General features: G+C 37.8%; 1 protein-coding gene across 2 annotated transcripts in view; it reads right to left on the bottom strand.

Annotated features, from left to right (window-relative positions):
* Positions 1 to 6,454: 6,454 nt before the first annotated feature.
* The window catches only part of LOC128014647 (A disintegrin and metalloproteinase with thrombospondin motifs 20), an 89,909-nt gene continuing 86,363 nt past the window's right edge, over positions 6,455 to 10,000 (bottom strand). For both annotated transcript variants that reach the window (XM_052598329.1, XM_052598331.1), the window contains 4 exons: positions 9,730 to 9,863; positions 9,341 to 9,432; positions 8,711 to 8,815; positions 6,455 to 8,401 (listed from right to left, as the gene is read on the bottom strand). In XM_052598329.1, coding sequence (XP_052454289.1) covers positions 8,318 to 8,401; positions 8,711 to 8,815; positions 9,341 to 9,432; positions 9,730 to 9,863 — 415 coding nt within the window. In that variant the 3' untranslated portion in view covers positions 6,455 to 8,317. The remainder of the gene's footprint in view (positions 8,402 to 8,710; positions 8,816 to 9,340; positions 9,433 to 9,729; positions 9,864 to 10,000) is intronic.

Here is a 10,000-nt window from a genome sequence, read left to right as displayed (position 1 = left end):
AAGAGGGCAGCAGGTGGCACTAATGTGGTCTGGCATCGGAAGTCTTTCACACACTCTGTGAACCCGCTGAGTCTCTTTGAGCGTGAAAAGAGCCATGCGGTCAGTCAATAAGCCCTGAGCCCACTTTCTGATTCAACACTTTCTATTGTCTCAAGTGATAGCAGTGAAACAATGATAACAGCTAAGCATCGAAATCATGTGCCTTGAACAAAAACAAAAATGATGCATTTTGCCTATTCATGTGGTTTAATGTCAAATGCAACCCATCATAAATCTATACAAAATACTGCTAAGAAAAATGAGAAATGCATTGTTGCATTGCTTTTTACGGCATCATTTCTCAACGTATAATTTGCTCAGAGGACGTGGATTTTAATGCTCACATCTGTATCTCATGCTGTTAAAATAACCTGTCTGCTCAGAACTGCTTCAGGTGAAACCGGCCGAACAGCTGCTCTTCAGTCACAAACATCAAACATCAGAACGAAACACAACACACCATCGTTCAAAGGTGCTCATAAACATCTGCGTCCGCTCTTCTCCTCCTCACAGGAGCCTAGATGTGTAGCTGCTCACTTTCATCTGATTCAAGATCTCTTATGACTTCAGATATTAGAAAGAACTGTTTCTGTGAATGTGAATACAATGCATTAAAGCGTGTAGTCTTCTGTAGGGCTTCAGCTCAGCTTCTGCACAGGCCTGAATCGCTCCTCTGGACTGTCTAGAAGCCCAAGGATTTGTTGTTCCTTATCAGAAGTCCTGCAGTTAAATGTGTGTAGTGTGAGCAGGAGGAAGGTACGGCTCCAGCGCTCCGGACGATATATGATGCTCTTAAGACGAAGATCTGTTCGGAGTGTTTAAAGCTGCCGCAGATCTGGACGTGTGTTAGATACTCTGTGTTTAGGCAAGCTGAAATGAATGAGTAAATATTCCTGCTCAGGTTTATGTCTTCTGCACACTAATGCACATCAGCTCATTCGTCTGTCAGATCTGAGAACAGAGTTTAACACATCTGCATCTATCAGACCAGCACATCTGGGGTCGTGCATCGTGCCACTGTGTTTTACCCACAATCCCTTTTTTTTTACATGTCTGTATAGTTTATTATAGATTTTTATTTGTTCATTTGTCATTTTGTTGACTTGTATTAATAAGTATATGCACATATATAGGTAAAATATAGTATATTTAACAAAAAGTTTAAAGCAAGATAAACAAATCGAAACAACAATTATAAAAAAAGGCCTATTTTCATGACAAGAATGGGGTGAAAGAAGCAATGTGTCCATCTTATCAACAGTGAGCTGCACAAATATTCCCATAATTCAGTCTGAGTCTGTCCACAGCTGAATGTGGCCCTTGAAAACACCAGAGGTTTAGCTTTCGGGACAAGAGAGAAGTGTTTTGCTGTTTAGTGTCTGATCTCAGTCTTGAAAATGTGTCCAAAAAGACCAGATCCAGTCTTAAAGAAAGCACACCGCAGACTTCTGTTGTTTTTGTGTGAAGCTCATTATAATGACTAACACAAACCCTTTGAACTTGATTTTACCTGTTCGGGATGTGCTCAGAGAGAGTTGGTCATGTTTAGCTCCTCTCATGCATGAAGTCATCTTCTTTCCCATCATCCTTTGCTGTCCAGCTGCAGAACTAAAGGAACTAATTTGGCTTGGTGACCCAAAACTGAAGGTGAAGGTGAACTTATGCAGTGATGAAAATATGCAGACATATCATTTTCACACACACGCACGCACGCACGCACACACACACACACACACACACACACACACACACACACACACACACACACACACACATATATATATAAATGGAAATAATTGCTGATAAAGAAAGTAAATAAATAAAATTTTATAATTTTAAATAAAATAAATTAATAATACATGACAGCAAGCAAACATACAAAAATCACAATAAATAAATAAATAAATAAAATTAAAAATACATAAATTAATACAGTATTAACAAAAAATAAAAAGTAAAGCATTTTTCTAATATTCCAAAAATAATAAAAAATGAACAAATACAAAAATAAACAATAAAATAAAAAAAGTAATTAAATTAATTAATACAAATTTAATTAATTTTTTTTATTAATAAGTTGTCTTGTACTCAAATTTCTTGTTCATACAGAAATATATAGGCTAATTATCAAAATAAAAAATGTATATAAATTATTGCTGATACAAAAAAACTAAAGAAATTTATCAGAACATCCCAGGCTTTATGTATGTTTATTGTTTTGCATATTGGGTATTGACATACTGCGTAAATAATAATAATAATAATAATAATAATAATAATAATAAAATGAAATAATAAAACTTCCTGTCGACGCGTGATTGATGACACTTCACCTTGTCAAAAACAAGCCTAAATGATTTCCGTATGTACCGCAAGCACCAGTCTGGACCAGGGGTGGTTCTAGGGTGAGTGGAGATCCGGGGCTTAGCCCAGAAAAATCCATGTATGTGACTTTTTTATTTTAATAAATCAGAAAGATTTACATTGTTTAAAATATACAAAAACAATAAAAACAAAAACAAATTTAAAACATTTTATTTAAAGTATTGAGGAAAATACATTTGCTTTATGCAAACAAAAATTAAGAATTGCAAAACAAATTAAACAGCGCACGAAAGCAATGATTTTGCAATACATATTTTCCATGGTCATATCTATTTATTTATTTGCAACGCTGCTTTTATTTTGCGTGTCAGTCTAGTTTGAGCTTGCGAAGCCATTTTTCCTTTGCGCTTCACTTTTCTGCACGTCTCTCTTTGTGGCACTGTTTTGACGTGGGGGCGGAGTCAATGGACGGGAGCGTGTACAACATGCCTCCATGGATCTGACGTCATCAGCCCTAGACGCAGCTCACTAATCCAGGTGCTGTCATGATGAGCAGAGACTTTCGAGTGGATCGTTTATTTTTATTCAGTAGCATTGAAACATTCATGTTTTCGTTTTATTTACTTTATTAACAAATGTATATGTATTAGCAGCGTTTGCTCAAGTTAAAGAAGTTGTTAACATGAACATCTGCTGTTTATTTCTCTGGATGTGCACACTTTTATGTGTATTATTGGGATCGCAAATCATTTGAGTCAGTTCGGGAGTTCGGAGCGGGATCGCGAATCATTTGAGTCAATTTGGGGATCGCGAATCATTTGAATCAGTTCGGGAGTTCGGAGTGGGATCGCGAATCATTTGTGTCAGTTCGGGAGTTCAAAGCGGGATCGCGAATCATTTGAGTCAGTTCGGGAGTTCGGAACGGGATCGCGAATCATTTGAGGCAATTTGGGGATCGCGAATCATTTGAATCAGTTCGGGAGTTCGTAGCGGGTTCGCGAATCATTTTAGCCAGTTCGGGAGTTCGGAGTGGGATCGCGAATCATTTGAGTCAATTTGGGGATCGCGAATCATTTGAATCAGTTCGGGAGTTCGGAGTGGGATCGCGAATCATTTGTGTCAGTTCGGGAGTTCAAAGCGGGATCGCGAATCATTTGAGTCAGTTCGGGAGTTCGGAACGGGATCGCGAATCATTTGAGGCAATTTGGGGATCGCGAATCATTTGAATCAGTTCGGGAGTTCGTAGCGGGTTCGCGAATCATTTTAGCCAGTTCGGGAGTTCGGAGTGGGATCGCGAATCATTTGAGTCAATTTGGGGATCGCGAATCATTTGAATCAGTTCGGGAGTTCGTAGCGGGATCGCAAATCATTTGAGTCAATTTGGGGATCGCGAATCAATTGAGTCAGTTCGGGAGTTCGTAGCGGGATCGCAAATCACTTGAGTCAGTTTGGGGTTGCAAATTATTTGAAGCAGTTCGGGAGTTCGTAGCGGGTTCGCGAATCATTTTAGCCAGTTCGGGAGTTCGGAGTGGGATCGCGAATCATTTGAGTCAATTTGGGGATCGCGAATCATTTGAATCAGTTCGGGAGTTCGTAGCGGGATCGCAAATCATTTGAGTCAATTTGGGGATCGCGAATCAATTGAGTCAGTTCGAGAGTTCGCAGCGGGATCGCGAATCATTTGAGTCATCTGACTCCAGTTTGGGAGTTGGAGCGGGATCGCGAATCATTTGAGTCAGTTTGGGAATCGCAAATCATTTGAATCAAAATGTAACGTTAAATCAGACACAATTTAAAACCGAAAAAGAAATATAGAAATATAATAAGATTAAAAGTTGGGGGGGGGGGGGGGTAACTTCCTTTTTTTTTGAAGAAGAAGATGAATTTTGCAATATCCATTTTAATTTTCAAATAAATTGATCTAGTAAAATACTACACGCCAACACACCGCCTGCTCATTTCATTGGCTGGATCGTACAGACGCTCATCGATGGTTGGCCAGTTTACATGTCAGTCAGAAGCACTAGACTCAGTGGGCGGTTTTCGTTGGGTGTGAATGACAACGCGTAACATACTTGGGTAAATTGACAGACACTGTGGACGTGAGAGTCGAGAGATATTTATTTATTTAAATTCTAATATAAATTACTTTATTGGGCATGAAAACTCATTGATGGCATGGTAGTAATAAAAACATTCGGGGCTTTACTGAAAACATTCGGGGCTCCAGCCCCCTTAGCCCACCCCTAACGCCGCCCCTGGTCTGGACAGATGCTCATGTTTTGTGTGACCAGTAGTGTGTTTATTCAGATTCACTGAATATGTGTAGACCTTTAAGGATCTGAACATCACAGATTAAGATCAATATCATCAACACAAATGTCACAGCAGCTGGATTACACGAGAGACGAGAGCTTAATTCATTGTTGTCATAAAGAAACTGTGTAAAAACATGCAATAAAACATCAACTATAAAGCATGAGCTGATGTTTCCTCTCATTCTAGAGTCACTGTCTCCACCTGCTGGACAATATCCAGAAGTGCACCGGTTATATACTGACGTCATACTGCAGATCTAGAGCTGTTTTAATAATGTATATAAAACAAAGATTATTGGAGCACATTTTTTTGTTCAGCTTCAAAATGTGATTTTAATTCAGTGTGTTTATGGCTTTTCTTTGTAATTGTTTGTGAAATTTATGTTTATGTTTCAATGTATGTTTATAAATATAGTAGAAGAGTAATCCACAACTCTTCTAATGCTAGAATCTTTAACACAGGGTTTGAGGAGCTCACAGAGTTGTGAGCACTTAATGGGGGAAAAATCACCAAAGAAAGCCCCAAAATCATCATTTTTTCCTCAATCCAGTCATTTGTGACACTGATCTCCAGTAATGAAGCAGCTTCCCATTCATCTCAGTGAAGCTGGGGATCTTCTGCATGCGGTGATCTTTGCTCTTCTCAGCTCTCTTCCTTCAGACAATAGCAGAAAATATGTGTGTTATAAAATACAGATTGCATAAACATTTATTTTTTAATGGAGAAAGATGCTATTGCCTCCATTATGATGCAGTTATAACTGACATCTGCTTATCATGAACTAAAACTGTTAAAAAAAACACATTTTCTTTTGTAACTTCAAATCTAAATCAATCAACAATAACTTTAAATAAAATGATCTCAGCTAATTGCTTAGACAGTTTAGTTTAACAAAGTACTAAAATAACAACTAAACTAAAATGATCAAGGACATATTTTTTATTATTTACTTTAAATATATGAAGTAAAAAGTAAATAATTAAACTGTATTTTAAAGTAACGCAGGGACAAATTGTTAAAATACGAAATCAGATCAAATCTTCAGACTAGTTTATTCAATGCTTTATTGATCTGCCACAACTCTCTCTATCAATTATCTCGAGTTTGAATCTTTTCTCAGCAAACATTGATTCATTATTTGATATGTACGGTATTAAATCACCACCATCATATAATTAAAGCTGCGGTAGGGAACTTTTGACGCTCTAGCGGTTAATAAACAGAACTGCTTGCGTCTTGCGGAAGAACATCGTAGCCGGAACTACTTCTCTCTGTTTATGTCTATGAAGAATCACAAAGGTACTGGGTTACTCCGCCGCGGTATCCCCGAAGCAATCTAAAATAGTCCGAATATAAACACTTATTATAGGTGCACCCTAGTGATTCAGGACAAGCTAAAAACACGGTTTGGAAAATGGATTCATGGTGTACTCGCTTATTATATACATTTTTCTACATTTTGAACACAAACAAAGTTACGGAGCGATGCTCTGATTAGTTGTTTCTTACCGGGAGCGGATTAATTTCTGCAAATGGCAATAGGACCACTGGGAGGAGCCAGAGGAGCTTGATTTTTTCACAGATTATCTGTCTCATATTCTACTGTCAGGACATAATGACAGGTTTAACAAATATGTAAAAAATATTTTTTTACAAAAGTAAAACTGCAGCTTTAATTAAACTGGAAATTGTAGTTGAATGTCAAATTTAATCAACCTGCTTTTAAAACATGCAACGATTTTCCAATTAAAAACAGACAAACCAACCACAATCAACATATTTCCTTTTATTATGACGATCAGCATTAGTACAGTGCTTAAAATCTCATTTACATTGCATTTGTACAGTATGGTAGCACCAAAGATTTCATCACAAACCACAGGATGCTGTTCTGAAGAGGAGCGATCATCTTTGGGAAGGAGTCTGACACACTTCAGAGACGTCTGACCGAACGGAGGTGTGTGTAAATGTGGCACACAGTGCATCATACAGTGCTTTCATTTCTGAGTCAGACCTCTTCCAACACCATGATAGTCAATGTTACCCTCAAACAGCTCATATTATCTACATTCACACACATTAAACAGACTTTGGTTGAAAGCGAAAAAAGTGATGATTTGTACTATGCTTGAAATATTCTCCAGCTATTTACACAATCTCTCTAAAACTGAGTCTAGTACTGGTTAAAGCTCGTTCAGTAGTTAAAACAGCACCTGTAAACCTCTGGTTAATGACTAATAAATGGTCAGTGTTTAATAATATTACCATTAGATGAGACGTATGTACATGTAGTTACAGAATAAATACTGTCAAACATAAATAATGCACAACACAGTGGTTATGATTATGAGAGGTAGGGTTATGCAGTTTTAATCTGATCTAGTTTATTATTCCCTTCTATTAAAACTGATGTGAGGACGCATGTCTGGATTAACTCATCTGACTTTAAATTCATTAATTTAGTCCATTTAATTCAGTTTGTGTCACGCGATTTAATTTAGCTGGAGTAATGATGGTAAAAATTCAGCATTGCATGAAAGGAATAAATTACATGAGGTTAATATATTCACACAGAAACAATCATTTTAAATAGTCAGAATATTTTATAAATTTTTAGTGTATTTTTGATCAAATAAATGCAGCCTCGGTGAGCAGAAGAGACTTTTTAAGAAATCATTAAAAAATGGTACCTAATTTCTGAATGCTAGTGTATTTGCTTTATAAAAACTGACCGTCAGTGTCAACTATAGTTGAATTTAATCTGTAAAAGAATTGAATTTTAGGTTAGCTGGTCTTTTCTTGGTCACCTAAACCACTTTAGGCTCAGATCTTCAGGACTGTTTCTGTCTCAGTTAGATTAGTAATCGTGTAAAATGCTAAAGCACATGCGAACATCATCTTATGAACTCTTTTTAGCACCGTTAATTGATGTCAGTATATTATTAAATATGTATCAAATATGCTATATATTAACCCTTCTGGTTGATGAGGACATCTATTCATTAAGCTCACACTTTTACCGATCTCAGGGTAAAGAGATTTCAGTGTTTTCTATCTTCTTCTAGATTGTCGAACCCTTTTGAAGCAGACACAAGTTAAACATTCAATGACTGGTGTTTTCATGTCAAGCAGTTTGCAGTCGTCAGTCTTTTGCTCCGTATGGAAAAATACGAATGAAAGAAACTCATGTAAAACATGTTCATGTGCAGCAGTTCATGTCCTCGTGAAAACAAAATAGCAGATCTTTTGGATTTAAATTGTTCAATGAATCCCTTTCTGTCAAAACTCAAAGGATCTGACAGTTTGACACAACTAAACTAAAAGTTAACCCTTAAACGTGCTGTTGTTGAAACCGAATTTGGTCATGAATGAATCTAGCGTTTAACGTTGACCGACGAACTTTCACGGGAACACGCGACTACATCCGTGTTATCATCATCTCACCCAACGAATCCTGCATCCCGATCCGTCCCGATCCGTGGAGACACTCACAGTTATTTGGTTCAATATCTTTCAGAAAGTGCAGAAGTGGGACGTTTCGTACTTGTTCTGTATATAGCGTAGCTGCCAGACGTAAAACCAGACGTGAATCAGTCGGGACCAGTTCCTCCAGCTGATTTAGTGGACGTCTTTCTTACTGGATTTTGACAAAAAGGCCCGTATGAGGAAGACACTTCCCACAGAAGCCCCCGCAGCGGCCGTAGATCCTGCTACCGTCCTGCAACGACACACACACACACACACACACACACACACACACACACACACAACTCGTATCAGAATCAGTCTGGGCGGAGCTACTTTATAACTAATGCATTACAATCAGCTTTGAAGGTACAAGTAACGTGAGTTACATAATCAGATTAATTTATTAAAGTAACTAGTAACTAGTAAAGTAATGCATTACTATTTAATGAAATAGAAGGAAATATCTGAGTTTCTCATGTATTGAGTCTGGTGCAGAGCGCTGTGTCTGAACATGATCTTACTGTAGAATAATAACAATACTACTAATAATAATCCTCACTTCTGAGCGGTGGACTTTGAGCGTGACGTAGTTGCCTTGTGAAACCCATTTAGTGGCTTCTGTGACCTTCAGTCCTGTTCCACTGAGATTTATACTAAACTGACCCTGAACAACCAGAGAAGAGACAGATTATTAGTGCATCACATCAGAATACAGCATTAAAACTATCTCCTCAAATGAAGGAGTATATAAGATATACATCATCAGGGATGCATAAGATTCATCACAAGTTATTTCTAATACTACAAAAGGTTTCTATTTCAAATAAACGCTGTTCTTCTGAACTTTCTGTTCTTCTGTGAATCCTGAGAAATAAAATACATCTATTTCCACAGAAATATTGTGCAGCGCAACTGTGTTCAACACTGATAATAGCAGAAATGTTTCTGGAGCAGTAAATCATCATATTATTCTGATTTCTGAAGATCATGTGACACTGAAGACTGGAGGAATGATGCTGAAAATACAGCGGAGCATCACAGAAATAAATTACACTTTAACACAGATTCACACAGAAAACAGATGATTTACACTAGAATAATATTTCACTTTTTTACTGTATTTCTGATCAAATAAAGACACTCTTTCAGAGCCATCTGGAGACTTGATCGTGAGCTGTAATGATGTTACCTGAGGACATTTAGCGGCGCTGTAGCAGTCTCCTGCGGACGCAAACGGGACGGAGCGACCGAACAACGTCTGACTGAACTTCAAATCAGTCGCTGAAACACAATTAATCAATCCGCCGAGAATCAGATGAAGCAGCAGGTCAACAGTTCACAACAACTTCATAACATCCATTAATGCACAATTATTAGTAAATTCAATTCAATCGATTACTTTATTTTATAAATGCATTTCTATCTATTTATAGTTTTTTGTTTTATTGCTAAATGTCGTATGTCCACATTAGCTAATGCATTAGATGGCGTTAACCAGTCAGACCTTACTGTGAACTGTGTGTGTGTGTGTGTGTATTTCACATGATCGCTGTGTATTCAGCGAGGTGAAGGACTCACGGATGATGCTCATGCTGGACAGATCCAGCCGTACGCGCTGGAAGACGGTGTAACCGGCCGCGGTGTAATCGTTCCTGCAGGCGCAGTCCTGCCGCCGACTGCCGTTAAACGGACACTCGAACGGGTTCTGCAGCCTGCCAATATGATCCAAGAGATGAGGGTTACTCATGTAGTCAGGGGTTAATTCTGAATAAATCATCTCTCCACACTATCACAGTTTCGACTAAAATATGTCTGAATGATTTCTGAAGATCATGTGACACTGAAGACT

Source organism: Carassius gibelio, chromosome B25 (assembly GCF_023724105.1).
Source record: "Carassius gibelio isolate Cgi1373 ecotype wild population from Czech Republic chromosome B25, carGib1.2-hapl.c, whole genome shotgun sequence".
NCBI classification, from domain to species: domain Eukaryota; kingdom Metazoa; phylum Chordata; class Actinopteri; order Cypriniformes; family Cyprinidae; genus Carassius; species Carassius gibelio.
This window is presented reverse-complemented; position numbering and strand designations above follow the sequence as displayed.